General features: G+C 36.8%; 1 protein-coding gene across 1 annotated transcript; it reads left to right on the top strand.

The window, feature by feature from the left end:
- The first annotated feature begins 360 nt into the window (after positions 1-360).
- On the top strand, positions 361-537 carry LOC134371906 (keratin-associated protein 19-5). The gene has a single exon (XM_063088822.1). The coding sequence runs from the start codon at positions 361-363 to the stop codon at positions 535-537; it is 177 nt and encodes a 58-aa protein (XP_062944892.1).
- The last annotated feature ends 18,082 nt before the right edge of the window (positions 538-18,619 follow it).

Genomic DNA, 18,619 nt, shown 5'->3' with positions numbered 1-18,619 from the left:
GCAATTTCAGGTGATGAAATCGGAGGTAACTAATGCTATGATGTCTGATTACAGAGCTTTAACTATGAGGGCCAAGCAGGAGGGCTTTGAAGAGGGCATAATCATCTTGTGGAGTCCAAACTGTGCAGAAATCAAATGCAAACATCTTTAATTAGTGTCAGGAATCATCTTACAGTTTTACACAATAAGATTGATGAGATTATTTTCATGCAATTTAATCTATGCAATGAGAATTATGCAAGTCTGTGCGCCTCGCCCCGCCCATCACTGAGGGTATATAAATGTCCCTGTGAAGTCGATGGCAGTCATACTCAAAAAACTGGCCTTTGACATCCAGACAAATCTACAGTTCCTGACACTATGAGCCACTACAGCAGCTACTACAGTGGCCTGGGCTGTGGCTATGGAGGCTTTGGTGGCCTGGGCTACGGTTATGGCTTTGGAGGCTGCAGATATGGTTCTGGCTGTGGAGGCTACGGATACTACTACCGCCGCCCATTGTGCTATGGAGGCTACAAATTCTCTAGCTTCTACTGAAGAGTGAACTTACTTTTTTGATTTTTGGAATCCTCATATCCTGATTTAATTCTGCTTTCAAGTCCCTTTACCCCCTCTGTCAATTGCACAGCCAGCTACTTTCTTGAAAAAACAGATATACCAGCAGAAGCTGCCTTGTGAGCTCTTCAAATCAAGATTCAGTTCTGGCAACAAACACCAGAAGAAACAACAGCAGAAAGGGGAACCCTTCTAACAGAATGACCTGGAATCTCATCTTTCAAGCTGTTAATCCCTCTCTTCCCTTTTAATATACCAGTATGGCACCAACTCATATTTCAATAAACTAATTTCAATAGCAGAGTGAATTTTGGTTTATTTATTTCTGAAAAAATTATTTTATTGTGTTAAGACAGTGTAAGATCTATCATTCTAACCAATTTTTAAGTGTTCAATACGTTATTGTTCACTGTAGGTACGATGTCGTACAGCACATCTCTAGAGCTTATTCCTCTTGCTTGACTGCTTGACTGAACCTTGACTAGTAATTACCTATTTTCCCCTCCACCCAGCCCCTGGTAACCGCCATTCCACTTTGTGATTCTATGACTTGGACTCCTTCAGATACCTCGTGTAAATGGAATCTTGTTGTATTTGTCTTTCTGTGACTGGCTTTTTCACTTGGTTTCATTTCTGTTGATTCACCTCACAGAACTAGACCCAAGCTCTCTGGGTCTGTGCTTGATCATTCATGTTTTTATACTCTGTGCTCATGACAATACCTGGCACATGTGAGGCAGTCAAAGAATATTTGTGGATTAAGAAACTTGCTCATGGGTTTTATAATACAGAACCATTTAAAAAAATCTGTCCATTAGTTATCTGAAACATTATTCTAATTTTGGAATCATGGTGTTCTTTCACATCTCTTTACCCTCTTTCCACCCCATTCCCCCCCCCACACACACAATGGTTGAACATCTCTCTCCCTAGATATAGTTTCTATTTGTCCCAGGAACTGACAAAAGACGTCAACAGTAGCACTCTCTCTGTACCCCGCTACAGGGTCAGGCAGAATGTCTTGAAATTTGTCAAGAAATATAAGTTGAAAATTGTTTGCTGCTTGGAAAGCCACAAGGTAGGAAGGGATATTTGCAACATGTATAGCTAGTAAACAGGCACACTTGGACACCACTATAAACTATCCAATGTCTATCAACAGTAGAATGGAAAAAGAAATTGTAGTATATTCTTACAATGGAATACTACACAGCATTGACAATGACCAAACTAGAGCTGCATGTAACAACCTGAATAACACACACAATCATATTGCAGAGTGAAAAAAGTGAGGCATAATAGAATAAATTCAGTATGACCCCATTTATTTAAGTTCTAGATAAGAAAAATTAAATGACAGGGTTAGAAGACAGGATAGTGGTAGCCCTTGGGGAAGCAGTATTCAGGAGAGGACTGAGAGGGCTTCTGAGGTTCTGACAATTATCCATGTTTTGATCTGGGAGTGGTTACACATATGTTCTGTCTGTGACAAGTCATTAAACTGCTTATTTATGGTTTGTCTTTTTTTCTGCATATTTGTCATATTCCTATTTTAAACTATTAAACAATTGATAACACTCTATGATTTGAAAAGAATCAGCTAAGAGCAGACAATTCGAATGATGTAACAAACACTTTTTTCTTTTTTTTTGAGTATCTACTATGTATTTCTTGGCATATGGGGATTTCAAATGAATACACATTGCTTTTGGTGTCAAAAAACTCAAAATATAACAGTCCATGATAGGGGCATATGTGGGGAAGGGAGTGATGAGCTCCTGTTCCAAAATTTAGGAGAGAATTAGAAAAGTTTTCTCTAATGTACCTGTGCTCCAACTTTAGGTTATTTACCCATTATTAGTATCTTTTCTTTAGTCACAAATATAAGTATACCTGAAAGAATAAGACCTAAAGAAAATTAAACAGTAACTACAAAGAAAGTCAAGTGAAGAACATGAATTCAGAAACTTGCTTACCTATTGATTTCTCTCTTTAGCTTAGGTGGTACATTCTGCCCAATGGATACTGAGTATATTTGCTATATAAAGGTTATATAATATCAGCGTTCTGCTAGTGATATGGGTAGGAAATATGTATGGTTAGCAGATAAAAAAGTCTAGCTAAATATTGATAGAAACTAATAGGAATTTTGATGACTAAAATTTGTTCTAGAATGACTTTTGAAAATTATATAGTAGGTTAAATTATTCTTTGGGATATTATGTGAGACAATTTGTTATGCTGACATGAAAGATACAGATATATTAACAAAAAAAATGTTTGCCATTCCTTGAATTAATTTATCTACTCTATTAAAAAAGTTTGGATACGTAAAGATATACAGTTAATGTCCTTTGTGTTTCTAAAAGATATTTTAGGCAACAGTATTAATGATTTTCACATAAAAGCATCAACATTTCACCCCAAACCAGCCATCCTGGAGAAGGCAGGTGGGGCAGGAATTCTGGCCCAGGCTGTTTTGCCACTGACGAGAGACATAATAGCTTCGGGGCTCCCACACCCTGAGCCAGCCAAGCCAGAGAAGACAGGCAGGGTGGGTCTTCCAACCCAGGCCATCCTCGCCACCAGGAGAGTCCTAAGAGGCTCAGGGACCCCACACCCTGAGCCAGCTGTGCTGGAGAAGGCAGGCAGGGTGAGACTTCTGGCCCAGGCAAGTTTCTGCTGCCCAGAAGCAGCATTCCCTTCCAGATCCAAGCAAGACATCAGGATGAAATGAGTGGACTGTGATAACCCCAGCCACAATGACAAAACATCAAAGGAAAAATAGCAGAAATATGAAAAATCAAGAAAGTACATCACCACCAAAGGAAATTAATAACTCTGAAGTGCTAGATCTTACAGAACAAGAAGTCTTTGAATGACAGACGAGGAATTTAGAGTAACTATTCTAAGGAATCTAAATGAGATACAAGAAAACTCAGACAACACAATGAAATGATAAAAAATATAATGTATCTGAAAGAAGAAATGTACAAAGAAATCAATGCCTTGAAAAATAAAGTAGCTGAGCTTGTGTAGCTGAAGGATTCATTCAACAAAATAAAAAACACAATAGAGACTTTAACCAGTGGACTTGAACAAGCAGAAGAGAGAATTTCTGACCTTGAAGACAGGCTGTTTGAATTAACACAGGCAGACCAGAAAAAAGAAAAAAGAATCAAAAAAATTGAAGAAAATCTAAGAGAGATATCAGACAACCTTAAGAAACAACTGACAACCTTAAGTGCTCAAATATCCGAATCATGGGTATTCCAGAAGGGGAGGAAAAAGGAAATGGCATTCAAAACATATTCAATGAAATAATAGCAGAAAACTTCCCAGGTATAGGGAAAGTCACAGATCTCCAGATTCAGGAAGCCCAAAGATCACCAAACACATTCACCCCAAAAAGGTCCTCTCCAAGACATGTGATAATCAAATTGACAAAACGCAAAAACAAATAGAGAATCTTAAAAGCAGCAAGAGAGGAGTGGCAAGTCACCTATAAGGGAGCCCCAATTAGAATAACATCAGACTTTTCATCAGAAACCCTAAAAGCCAGAAAAGAATGGGATGATATATTCAAAACACTAAAATTGCCAGCCAAGAATACTATACCCAGCAAGGCTATCCTTCCAAAATGAAGTACAAATAGTATATTTCTCAGGCAAACAAAAACTGTGGGAGTTCACTACCGCATGACCAGTCCTACAAGAAATCCTCAAGGAAGTACTGGGTTTGATACCACAAAAACAACCATCACTGCCATGAATACACAAGAAAGAGCAATACCTACCAGCAAAACAGAAATTGCTAACAAAAGAGAAAAAAATAGTTTATCTACCACCCCAAGAAACCAACAAATACAGAAGACAAACTGAAAATTAGAAAGAAAGGAACAAAAGATACTTAAGACATCCAAGCAAAAATCAGTAAAATGCTTGGAGTATATCAACATCTTTCAATCATAACTCTAAATGTAAAGGGATTAAATTCCCCATTCAAAAGACATAGACTGACTGGATTAAAAGATGGACCCAACAATATGCTGTCTTCAAGAGACTCACTTGACCTGTAAAGACACACATAGACTAAGAATGAAAGGGTGGAAAAATATATATCATGCAAATAGAAATGAAAAATGAGCTGGAGTAGCTATTCTTATATAAGATAAAATTGTCTTTAAAGCAAAAACCATAAAAAGAGGTAAAGAAGGCCACTATATAATGATAAAAGGATCTATCCGTCAAGAAGACATAACCATCATAAATATATACGCACCTAATGTCAGAGCAGCCAAATTTACAAAGCAAACACTATTAGATCTAAAGAAAGAGACAGACATTAACACCACAGTAGCGGGGAACCTGAACACCACACTCTCATCATTGGACAGATCATCTAGGCAAAAAAACAACAGAGAAACACAAGATCTAAACAGTACTTTAGACCAATTAGATTTGGCAGATATCTACAGAACATTCCATCTGACAACCTCAGAATATTCATTCTTCTTATCAGCACATGGAACATTCTCCAGGAAAGACCAGGTGTTAGGTCACAAAGCAAGTCTCAACAAATTCAAAAAAATTGGAATTATCCCATGTATTTTTTCTAATCACAGTTGATTGAAATTAGAAATCAATAACAAATGAAACTCTGGAAACTATACAAACGCATGGAAATTAAATAACATTCTACTTAATAACATGTGGGTCCAAGAAGAAATTAAACAGGATATCAAAAAATTTCTTGATACTAATGAAAATAATGACACATCATACAAAAACCTGTGGGCTACTGCAAAAGCAGTATTAAAGGGAAAATTTATTGCATTAAATGCTTACTTCAGAAAATGGAAAGATGGCAAATAAATAACCTAATACTTCACCTTAAAGATCTAGAAAACAAGAACAATCCAAACCTAAAGTTAGTAGATGGAAAGAAATAATTATGATCAGAGTAGAACTAAATGAAATAGAAACATGAAAAACAATACGAAAGATCAAAGAAACAAAAAGTTGGTTTTTTGAAAAGATAAATAAAATTGACAAACCTTTAGCAAGATTAACTAAGAAAAGAAGACAGAAGACCCAAATAACAAAAATTAGAAATGAAAAAGGTGATATTACAACTGACACCTCAGAAATGAATCATTAGAGACTACTATAAACATCTATATGCCAACAAATTTGAAAATCTGGAGGAAATGGATAAATTTCTGGATGCATACAACTTACCAAAATGAGCCAAGAATATATAGAATATCTGAACAGACCAATAACAATAAAAGTGATTGAAGCTATTATCAGTAGGCTCCCAACAAAGAAAAGCCCAGGACCATATGAATTCACTGCAGAGTTCTACCAGATCTTCAGAGGAAGTGATACCAATTCTCTACAAACTATTCCAAAAGGTTGAAACAGAGGCCATTCTCCCAAACTCATTCTATGAGGCACACATCACCCTGATACCAAAACCAGACAAAGATGCATCAAAATAGAAAACTACAGGCCAATATCCTTGATGAATATAGATGCAAAAATCCTCAATAAAATACCAGCTAACAGAATACAGCAACACATACAAAAAATTATACACTGTGATCAAGTGGAATTCATCCCAGGGATGCAAGGTTGGTTCAACATACACAAATCAATAAAAGTGATACACCACATTAATAAAAGAAAAGACAAAAACCACATGATCATCTCTATTGATACTGAAAACTCAACATCCTTTCTTGATAAAGACTCTCTACAAGTTAGGCATAGATAGAAAGTATCTCAACATAATGAAAGCCATGTGCAACAAGCCCACTGCCAACATCATCCTGAATGGGGAAAAGCTTTCAGCTTTTCCCTTAAAAACAGGAACTAGAAAAGGATACCCCCTCTCACCACTTCTATTCAACATAGTGTTGGAAGTACTAGCCAAAGCAATCAGAGAAGAGAAGGAAATAAAGGGCATCCAGATCGGAAAGGATGAAGTCAAGCTGTCCCTTTTTGCAGATGATATGATCCTATATATTGAACAGTCTAATGCTTCTATAAAAAAACTCCTAGAGTTGATAAATGAATTCAGCAAAGTTGCAGGATACAAAACCACACAAAAATCAGTAGCATTTCTATACTCCAACAGTGAACATGCAGAAAAAGAAATCAAGAAAGCTAGCCCATTTACAATAGCCACCAAAACAAACAAATAAACAAACAAACAAAAAACAACTTAGGAATAAAGCTGACCAAGGATGTGAAAAATCTCTGTGAAGGGAACTATAAACCACTGTTGAGAGAAATTAAAGAGGACACAAGATGGAAAGATATCCCATGCTCTTGGATTGGAAGAATTAACATTGTGAAAATGTCCATATTACCCGAAATGATGTACAGATTCAATGCAATCCCCATCAAAATTCCAATGACATTTTTCTCTGACATGGAAAAAGCTATCCAGACATTTATATGGAACAACAAAGATCATGCATAGCCATAGTAATCCTGAGGAAAAAAAATAAAGTTGGAGGCATAACACTACCTGACTTTAAATGATACTACAAAGCAATAATAACCAAAACAGAATGGTACTGGCATAAAAATAGACACACAGATTAATGGAACAGAATAGAGAACCCAGAAATCAATCCATATGCCTACAGCCATCTGATATTTGACAAAGGCAGCAAATCTACATATTGAAGAAGAGACTGCCTTTTCAACAAGTGGTGCTGGGAAAACTGGGTACTCATATGTAGGAGAATGAAACTAGACCCATACCTTTCACCATATATCAAAATCAACTCAGGGCCGGCCCATGGCTCACTCAGGAGAGTGCAGTGCTGATAACACCAAGGCCATAACACCAAGGGTTCGGATCCTATATAGGGATGGCTGGTTGGCTCACTGGCTGAGCGTGCTGCTGACAACACCAAGCCAAGGGTTGAGATCACCTTACCAGTCATCTATTAAAAACAACAAAAACAACAACAACAAAAAAGAAACAAAATCAACTCAAAATGGATTAAAGAATTAAATATACACCCCGAAACAATAAAATTCCTTAAAGAAAACATAGGGGAAACACTCCAGGAAGTAGGAGTGGGTACAGAATTCATGAATAGGACCCTAAAAGCACAGGCAACTAAAGGAAAAATAAACAAATGGGATTATATCAAACTAAAAAGCTTCTGCACAGCAAAAGAAACAATTAACAGAGTTAAAAGACCACCAACAGAGTGGGAGAAAATATTTGCAAAATCTACATCTGGCAAAGGATTAATATCCAGAATATACAAGGAACTCCAACAGCTTTACAGCAAAAAAACAAATAACCCATTTAAAAAATGGGTAAAGGAGCTAAATAGGCATTTCTCAAAGGAAGATATACCGATGGCCAACAGACACATGAAAAAATGCTCAACCTCACTCAGCATCTGGGAAATGCGAATTCAAGCCACACTGAAATGCCATCTCACTCCAGTTAGGATGGCTAACACCCAAAAGACTGAGAATGATGAGTGCTGAAGAGGTCGTGGAGAAAAAGAACTCTCATTCGCTGTTGGTGGGACTGCAAAATGGTGCAGCCTTTATGGAAAATAATATGGAGGTTCCTCAAACAATTACAGATAGATCTACCATATGACCCAGCAATTCCACTGCTGGGAATATACCCAGAGGAATGGAAATCATCATGCTGAAGGGAAACCTGTACTCCAATGTTTACTGCAGCTCTATTTACAATAGCCAAGAGCTGGAACCAGCCCAAATGTCCATCATCTAACGGATTGATAAGGAAACTGTGGTACATCTACAAAGTGGAATACTACTCTGCTATAAAAAAGAATGAAATACTACCACTCGCAACAACATGGATGGACTTAGAGAAAATTACATTAAGTGAAACAAGTCAGGCACAGAAAGAGAAATACCACGTTCTCACTTATTTGTGAGAGGTAAAAAAAATAAATAAATAAACACACAAACAAATAAAGGATGGGTGCGGGAAAGAAGACAGAAGAACCACAAAAATTTCTTGAACTATTTAAGTTAAGTGAACAGATAAGATGGGGGGCGGGAAGGGGGGGTGGAGAGGAACAGGGAAAGGGGCATGAAAATCAACTACAATGTATTTCGAGAAGCAAAATTTTTAAAAAAGCATCAGCATTTCAATAGTGTGTCTGATGTGTTTTGGATAGCTGATCAGAGATTTAACAAAACTGATGTTGATATCAAGCATGCCCCATACTATTGAATACGTCTGAAAAATGTACACAGAAAAACAATTACTTGGGAACCAGGAGTTACTCATGAGGGCTATGAACATAGAGATTAGCACAAATCCTGGCCAGACAGTTGCTTTTATGACACCACTGGTAACTAGTGTCTTTTATATGACAGAAGTAATATACCACACATGAACCTCTCACTAAATTCAACTTTCCCTGGATGCTTGCTGAGATTTATCTTGTATAGGATGGATTAGATTTTCAAGGCTTAGGGAAAAATGTACATTCATTCCCAAATCACCAGTTAAATAGAATGCCAAATCCATGTCATACTTGAAAGAAGTCGCTAAGAACCATTCTGAGGACCCAGGAAGCGATGACCTTCTCTACCACCCCTCAGGATGCTAGGACTGAGGCTTATGATGGATCTGAAGTTAGTACTAATCCTATGTGATAAAATAAGATGGGCTGTAATAAAGTTCAGAACATTTGTTAGGAATAATTTTTCAGTGTTGATTGAAATTAGTATTTTTTAATAAAACTTTAAGTTACTCCCATATGGAAGGTGCTTAAAAGTAGTAACCCCCGCACCCCAAATCTCTATGCATTTTGTAAATTCCCCCAATTTATTGTTTATTTCTTATCTGTTATTAGTTGACTATAATATCTATACATAAAAAAGTAAGCTTTTGATAGTTACTCTATGATGTCTAAGTTTTGTTGTAGGTAATTTGAAACAGTCAAATACAGTTGACTTCGGATCAAGGAATATTTGTTTTCATGACTTGGAATAATGTTTCTGTATTAGTCAGGATAGCTAGACGACGCTGTAGTAATAAGTACTCCTACAGGGCTTGGTGGCTTAATCAACCAAGGTTATTTATGACTCTTGTCCCAGTCTTATTCAGTGAGTCAGCTCTCCTTGGTGCTCTTCTTCTGGTGGTGGCTCAGGGATCTAGGCTGCTTCTGTTTTACAGTACTGCTATGTCATTGTACCAGCCACACTAAAGGCAGAGGAGAGAACATGGAGAAGTTACACCTGCTCTTGAAAGCTTTGGTTATGATGAAACACATCAGCTCTGTTCCTTTTCCCACTGGCGAGTACTCAGTACCATCTCTCTGTGCCAAGGAAAGAACTGGTGGTCTCTGTTGTGATTACTTTCTTCAACCAGAGTGAGATGTTTTGCATATCTCAGGGATTCCTTGCTCCTTTTCTTTTTCAAATTTGTTGGTTTAGCCCAAATGTAAATAAGATGAAGAAGTGAAAAGATCAGTAGTGAATTTTTTCCACTTGACATAGAAATTTCTTCTAGATGGACATACTTTTTTGTCACTTTAAAATGGTACAAGTTGCCTTCTTGGCATTCCAAGGCTCAAATAAATATCTAAATTTATATATCTACCTACCTCTGTATAGATATGTGGTACAGGTAATAAATCTATAAAATATTTTAATTCTTAAATCTTATAAGCAAAGATGTTTATTTTCAAAATCTTAAATTTTTAAAAGGAATTTAGAGAGATAGAACACAATCCCTCATCAAATAGTTGAATTTCTCCAGCAGTAACCTTGCCAAGTGGTTTTAGGAACTTAAGGGCAGGAACTAAAGCTTATCTAATAATTATTAATTTGTTTATTATTAATTATTAATAATGATTATCAATCTGCACCTCACTTGGGGCCTTCTGTGTCTCAGCAATTATGATAAAAACATTTGAGGGCTTCTAGCTCAAGGTCTCTTTTTTTCCCTCAATCCCATTTCTGTCTATACAACTAAGTCTGCACAATTTTCTTTCTCCACGTGGCCTTTACCATCTGCACCAAAAAAGATATCTATGTACATGAAATATTAGGACCTTAACTGAAGTTTTCAGAGTAAAGTGGGGCACAGAGTGGGATGCAGAGATGATCAGGTAAGGCCTCTAGCTCCACCACCTTGCTTTGGCTTCTCTTTCGTGCTCTCCTGCCCTGCCCAAGCTCATGCTCCTCACCGTTCATTATGTCAGTCTCTGAGAAAGCTGTCCTGTTCCTCACTCCAGAGAACAGCCCCTTGTTGCTTTTTACTGCCTTAGGAAAATCTTTTTTTCTTAGAAATTTTGGAAAAAAATTTTTTTTCTCTATTTTGTTACACATTGTTATGTTCTACCTACTTCCTAACAAGCTTGTAGGTGATTTATGGTAACAAAAAAAAAAAAAGAAAAGTGATGATAAAACCATCCAACATTAGAGACAAGGCACAAGCAACTATGTCAGGCTAAAAAAAAAAAAAAAAAGACCTTCCGTGATTGAGTACAAACCTACCTCTAAGCTTTCTAGCTGCTGAGGTCATTAAAGAAATTCATTAATCTTCATTTTACTTGATTTGGTAACTATTTTTACGGTTTCCCATGACTCTTGGCTTGGGTTCTTTTATCCAATGTTTGGCCTAGCTTTTCTTTCACTTATTCCTTTAATTTGCCTTCCTTGTATGTCCCCCTTCATAGATCTGAGTCAATTTGGGTAAACTCATTGACCTGATTTCATTGACTAAAGTAAGTAAAAAAAACATAGGAAAAAAAAGGCCACATATTGCTTTATGGTATGTTTTGGAGATAATTTTCAATGTTAATCATAATTAATTCATTCATTCTCCATCTTTTCCAATATTATCAAACACTGGCATGTTCCAGAAACCATGCAAAACACTTGGGAAGAAGTGGTTGGTAGCCTCTGCTCTGAAGTAGATTGCAGTCTAAAGAAAGTGAAGCTTAAGAGGTTTAGCAACTTACCTGAGTTTAAACAAAGATCCAGTCAAATTACAGGGCTGAAATCATGTCAGTCTTCACCAAAACCCATGTTCTTAAATTTCATTCCTTTTTTTCCTTACTTCTTTTTTTAAATTTAATTTAATTTAATTTTTTTAATTTTATTTTGTCGATATACAATGTGGTTCATTATTGTTGCCCCTTACCAAAACCTCCCTCCCTCCCTCTTCCATCTCCTCCCTCCCCCCCAACAATGTCCTTTCTGTTTGCTTGTCGTATCAACTTCAAGTAATTGTGGTTGTTACATCTTCTTCCCCCTCCCCCACCCGGTTATTTTTGTGTGTGTGTGTGTGTGTGAATATATATTTATTTTTAGCTCTCTCTCCCAATAAGTGAGAACATGTGGTGTTTCTCTTTCTGTGCCTGACTTGTTTCACTTAATATAATTCTCTCAAGGTCCATCCATGTTGTTGCAAATGGCAGTATTTCATTTGTTTTTATAGCTGAGTAGTATTCCATTGTGTAGATGTACCACATTTTCCATATCCACTCATCCGATGATGGACATTTGGGCTGGTTCCAACTCTTGGCTACTGTAAAGAGTGCTGCGATGAACATTGGGGAACAGGTATACCTTCGACTTGATGATTTCCATTCCTCTGGGTATATTCCCAGCAGTGGGATAGCTGGGTCGTATGGTAGATCTATCTGCAATTGTTTGAGGAACCTCCATACCATTTTCCATAAAGGCTGCACCATTTTGCAGTCCCACCAACAATGTATGAGAGTTCCTTTTTCTCCGCAACCTCGCCAGCATTTATCGTTCATAGTCTTTTGGATTTTAGCCATCCTAACTGGGGTTAGATGGTATCTCAGTGTGGTTTTGATTTGCATTTCCCGGATGCTGAGTGATGTTGAGCATTTTTTCATATGTCTGTTGGCCATTTGTAAATCTTCCTTAGAGAAATGCCTACTTAGCTCTTTTGCCCATTTTTTAATTGGGTTGCTTGTTTTCTTCTTGTAAAGTTGTTAGAGTTCCTTATATATTCTGGATATTAATCCTTTGTCAGATGTATATTTTGCAAATATTTTCTCCCACTCTGTTGGTTGTCTTTTAACTCTGTTAATTGTTTCTTTTGCTGTGCAGAAGCTTTTTAGTTTGATATAATCCCATTTGTTTATTTTTCCTTTGGTTGCCCGTGCTTCTGGGATCGTATTCATGAAGTCTGTGTCCATTCCTATTTCCTGAAGTGTTTCTCCTATGTTTTCTTTTAGAAGTTTTATTGTTTCAGGGTGTATATTTAAATCCTTAATCCATTTTGAGTTGATTTTAGTATACAGTGAGAGGTATGGGTCTAGTTTCATTCTCCTGCATATGGATATCCAGTTATCCCAGCACCATTTGCTGAAGAGGCAGTCCCTTCCCCAGTGAATAGGCTTGGTGCCTTTGTCAAAGATCAGATGGCAGTAAGTGTGTGGGTTGATTTCTGGATTCTCTATTCTATTCCATTGGTCAGTGTGTCTGTTTTTATGCCAGTACCATACTGTTTTGGTTATTATAGCTTTGTAGTATAGCTTAAAGTCAGGTAGTGTTATGCCTCCAGCTTTATTTTTTCTGCTCGGCATTGCTTTGGCTATGTGTGGTCTTTTGTTATTCCATATAAATGTCTGGATAGTTTTTTCCATTTCTGAGAAAAATGTCTTTGGAATTTTGATGGGGATTGCATTGAATTTGTATATCACTTTGGGTAGTATGGACATTTTCAGTATGTTGATTCTTCCAATCCAAGAGCATGGGATATCTTTCCATCTTCTTGTATCCTCTCTAATTTCTCTCAGCAGTGGTTTGTAGTTCTCATTATAGAGATTTTTCACATCCTTGGTTAACTCAATTCCTAAGTATCTTATTTTTTTGGTGGCTATTGTAAATGGGCAGGCTTTCTTGATTTCTCGTTCTGCATGTTCACTATTGGAGAAAAGAAATGCTACTGATTTTTGTGTGTTGATTTTGTATCCTGCTACTGTGCTGAGATCATTTATCAACTCCAGCAGTTTTTTTGTAGAGGTTTTAGGCTGTTCGATATATAGGATCATGTCATCTGCAAACAGGGACAGTTTGACTTCATCTTTTCCAATCTGGATGCCCTTTATCTCCTTCTCTTCTCTGATTGCTCTGGCTAGTACTTCCAACACTATGTTGAATAGGAGTGGTGAGAGTGGGCATCCTTGTCTAGTTCCTGTTCTTAAAGGAAAAGCTTTCAGCTTTTGCCCATTCAGGATGATATTGGCAGTGGGTTTGGCATATATGGCTTTAATTATGTTGAGATACTTTCCCTCTATACCTAACTTATAGAGGGTCTTTGTCATGAATGAATGCTGAACTTTATCAAATGCTTTTTCAGCATCTATAGAGATGATCATATGGTCCTTGTGTTTGACTTTATTAATTTGGTGTATCACATTTATTGATTTGCGTATGTTGAACCAACCTTGCATCCCTGGGATGAATCCCACTTGATTGTGGTGAATAATTTTACATATGTGTTGCTGTATTCTGTTTGCTAGTATTTTAGTGAGGATTTTTGCATCTATATTCATCAAGGATATCGGCCTGTAGTTTTCTTTTTGGTTATATCTTTACCTGGTTTTGGTATCAGGATGATGTTTGCTTCATAGAATGAGTTTGGGAGATTTGCGTCCGTTTCAATCTTTTGGAATAGTTTGTAAAGAATGGGTGTCAATTCCTCTTTGAATGTTTGGTAAAATTCTGCTGTGAATCCATCTGGTCCTGGGCTTTTCTTTGTTGGGAGCCTTCTGATAACAACTTCAATCTCCTTTATTGTTATTGGTCTGTTCAAATTTTCTACGTCTTCATGGTTCAGTTTTGGGAGCTTGTGTGTGTCCAGAAATTTATCCATTTCCTCCAGATTTTCAAATTTGTTGGCGTATAGTTGTTTATAGTAGTCTCGAATGATTCCTTGTATTTCAGATGAATCAGTTGTAATATCGCCTTTTTCATTTCTAATTTTTGTTATTTGAATCTTCTCTCTTCTTTTTTTTTTTTTAGCCATGCTAATGGTTTGTCAATTTTATTTATCTTTTCAAAAAACCAACTTTTTGATTCATTGATCTTTTGTATTGTTTTTTGGGTTTCAATTTCATTCAGTTCTGCTCTGATCTTAATGATTTCTTTCCGTCTGCTAAGTTTAGGTTTGGATTGTTCTTGTTTTTCTAGTTCTTTAAGGTGAAGTGTTAGGTTGTTCACTTGCCATTTTCCATTCTTCTGAGCTGAGCATTTAATGCAATACATTTCCCCCTTAATACTGCTTTTGCAGTATCCCACAGGTTTTGGTATGATGTATCATTATTTTCATTAGTTTTAATAAATTTTTTGATTTCCTGCTTGATTTCTTCTTGGACCCATATCATTAAGTAGAATGCTGTTTAATTTCCATGTTTTTGTATAGTTTCCAGAGGTTTTTTTGTTATTGATTTCTAGTTTTAATCCATTGTGGTCTGAGAAAATACATGGGATAATTCCAATTTTTTTGAATTTGTTGAGACTTGATTTGTGACCTAATATGTGATCTATTCTGGAGAATGATCCATGTGCTGATGAGAAGAATGAATATTCTGAGGTTGTTGGATGGAATGTTCTGTAGATATCTGCCAATTCCAATTGGTCTAGAGTATTGTTTAGATCTTGTGTTTCTCTACTGATTCTTTGCCTAGATGATCTGTCTAATATTGACAGTGGGGTGTTCAGGTCCCCTGCTATTATGGTATTAGTGTCTATTTCCTTATCTAGGTCTAATAGAGTTTGTTTTATAAATCTACCTGCTCCAACATTGGGTGCGTACATATTTATGATTGTTATGTCTTCTTGATGCATCAGTCCTTTTATTTATTAAGTAGTGTCCCTCATTGTCTCTTTTTATGGTTTTTAGTTTAAAGTCTATTTTGTCCGATATAAGAATAGCTACTCCAGCTCATTTTTCTTTTCTGTTTGCATGGTAAATCTTTTTCCATCCTTTCACTCTTAGTCTATGTGAGTCTTTATGGGTGAGGTGGGTCTCTTGTAGTCAGCATATAGTTGGGTCCTCCTTTTTAATCCAGTCAGCCAGTCTGTGTCTTTTGATTGGGGAATTTAAGCCTTTTACATTAAGAGTTGTTATTGAAAGGTGTTGATTTATTCCTAGCATTTTATTGGTTGTTTGGTTGTCTTAGGTGTCTTTTGTTCCTTGCTTTCTGATTTATTGTTTGTTTTCTGTTTGTTGGTTCCTTAGGTTGTAGATAGCATCTTTGTTTGATTGTTTTCTCTTCATGAATGCCATTTTTATTATATTAGTGGGTTTTGATTTTTCTTGGGTTTTCATGGTAGTGGTAATTATTTTTCAGTAACCAAACCCAGTACTCCCTTGAGGATTTCTTGTATGGGTGGTCGTGTGGTAGTGAACTCTCGCAGTTTTTGTTTATCTGAGAAATATACTATTTGCCCTTCATTTCGGAAGGATAGCCTTGCAGGGTAGAGTATTCTTGGCTGGCAATCTTTGTCTTTTAGTATTTTGAAAATATCATCCCATTCCTTTCTAGCTTTTAGGGTTTGTGATGAAAAGTCTGATGTTAGCCTGATTGGGGCTCCCTTATAGGTGATTTGATGCTTCTCTCTTGCAGCTTTTAAGATTCTCTCTTTGTCTCTGAGTTTTGCCAATTTGACTATAACTTGTCTTGGAGAAGGCCTTTTTGGGTTGAATACGTTTGGAGAACCTTGAGCCTCCTGTATCTGAAGATCTGTGATTTTTCCTATTCTCTCTTTGTCTCTGAGTTTTGCCAGTTTGACTATAACATGTCTTGGAGAAGGCCTTTTTGGGTTGAATACATTTGGAGATCGTTGAGCTTCCTGGATCTGAAGAGCTGTGATTTTTCCTATACCTGGGAAGTTTTCTGCCACTATTTTGTTGAATATGTTTTCAATGCAATCTCTGTTTTCCTCCCCTTCTGGAATACCCTTGTTCCTTACTTCTTTTGTGATAGGCAGAATTTCTACAGTGGCCCCCACAAAAATGTCCTGCCCTAATCCTTGGAAGCTGGGAAAAGGATGAGATATCACTCCCATGATGGTGTCACGTTATATGGCACAATCTACCTTACAATTATGTGGGTGGGCCTGATCTAAGCATGTGAAGAACTGGATTTTGTCAATAACCCGAATGAGCCTGGATTTGATTCTTCTCTAGAACCTACAGACAAAAGCCTGGCCTGACTTTGGCCTTGTGGAATCTTAAGCAGGGAACCCAACCAAGATCTCTAGAATTCTGACCTACAGAACTGTGAGATAATAAAATGCATTGTTTTATGCTTCTAAGTTTTGAGTAATTTGTTACACAACAATAGAAAAACATGCATTTTCTCAGGTTAAAAAAAAAATCCATCAGTCCACCTCCTCTGGGCAATTTGATCCATCAATCATGAATCAAAATTGCTCTCTTATTTCTACCAACCTTTCTCCACATATTCCTGAGGTTATCATGAGAAAATTTCATGAAATCCAATTCCAGTTGCACTTCAGATCATACTTTGAATGACTCTTTATGCTCAGGCAGGTGCTTGCCAACCTATTTCTCTTTGGGCAATCAAAAATGGCAGCTGTCTTTGAACTGATTTGACCAGTTAGGAGATAGAAGCTCAGAGGTCAGGAGACTTGTGTAACGTCACATGGTAGATTACTGATAGATCTGGGCTATAAATGTGTTTTATTTATTTTCAAAATTTTTCTTTCCTTTAGGAAGCAGAGAAATACTCTTTGGGGCAAGATTACTTCTAAAGGTGGATTTAATGTCTGATACAGTTGTGACATTTACATAGGGAAATACTTTGCAGTTCATTTTTCTACTCTCAATTTTAGGTACATTTCATAATCATAGCCTCTCGGGTTTTGTCAGGAAAACATCTTTTAGTGACCTCAATTATATGCTGCTGATTTGTTCAAACCATGCTATTTTCATTTCAGTAGTGATCCAACGGGTTGGCATTTGATAGACCCTTATGCCATTGTTATATGAATAGACAGTGAAAACCATTTTGATGCAGAAAAAGAAAGTAACTAAGTTTAGGTTACTAAAGAAAATGCAATCTGAACTCTTTAACCTCCAAAAAGCACAGTATAAATGCTGGGTAAACTATTTTTGTTCTCTGATTTATAAGTGCGTTCTTTTCTTTTTCCATTGACTACTGTCTGGCACTGCTGCTATTTTCAGAACACAAAAAAGATGGGAATGGTGAAAACAAGGATACAAAGCCTTGTTTGAAATGCCACAGCCAGTGAATCATGGCCTGTCTCTTCCATAGCTTGTGTCTATCATAAATAACTTATGAGTGAGGGAACAGACTAGGGAAGGCATCAACCAAAGGAATTAAGACTGGTGGATTCTATTTCTTGTTCTGAACTGAGGATAAAATGACTTTAGATAAGTCACTCTAACTTCTTTTGGGGCCTCTACCCGTAAAATGGGAAGAAATCCTGTTTTCTCTTGAAGATTACATGGATCTGGGATCCATGCATTTTTTTGGGGGGAGTGGAGATCACAGGATAGTAACTCAAATGATTCAGTGTTAATACTCATTCATTCAGAGTTTTGCACCTGGTTGGGTTCAGGCTACATTCTGAGTGATCTATCCCTTTCCTATAACCTCATTCCAGTAACTAGATCCCGAGACTGTTTTTTTTTTTTTTTTTTTTTTTTTTAAACATCTGAGCTTCTCCTCTGGTTTTTCATCTGCTATACCACTCCCTCTAAGACTAAGTTTCTGCAGCTGAATCTCTTGGCTCTCCTGATATATTTCAGCCAAAATATCCAGTCTGGATAAGGTTCCAGTTCTTCTTGTCCATCCATCCCTCTACCTCTTGAGAGCCAACTCTTAACAATCATTCTTTAAAAAAAATTAAATTAGAAATTGAGGAGACCCCCAAAATATGCATAAAATATACATAAAATATAAAGACTAACAATACAATGAACATCTGAAGTGTCCCCCATCCAGTTACCACCACCATCACCGTCACACACAAAAAATTACTGTTACCTGTGACGTCCC

The sequence above is a fragment of the Cynocephalus volans genome, chromosome 1 (assembly GCF_027409185.1).
Source record: "Cynocephalus volans isolate mCynVol1 chromosome 1, mCynVol1.pri, whole genome shotgun sequence".
NCBI lineage: Eukaryota > Metazoa > Chordata > Mammalia > Dermoptera > Cynocephalidae > Cynocephalus > Cynocephalus volans.
This window is presented reverse-complemented; position numbering and strand designations above follow the sequence as displayed.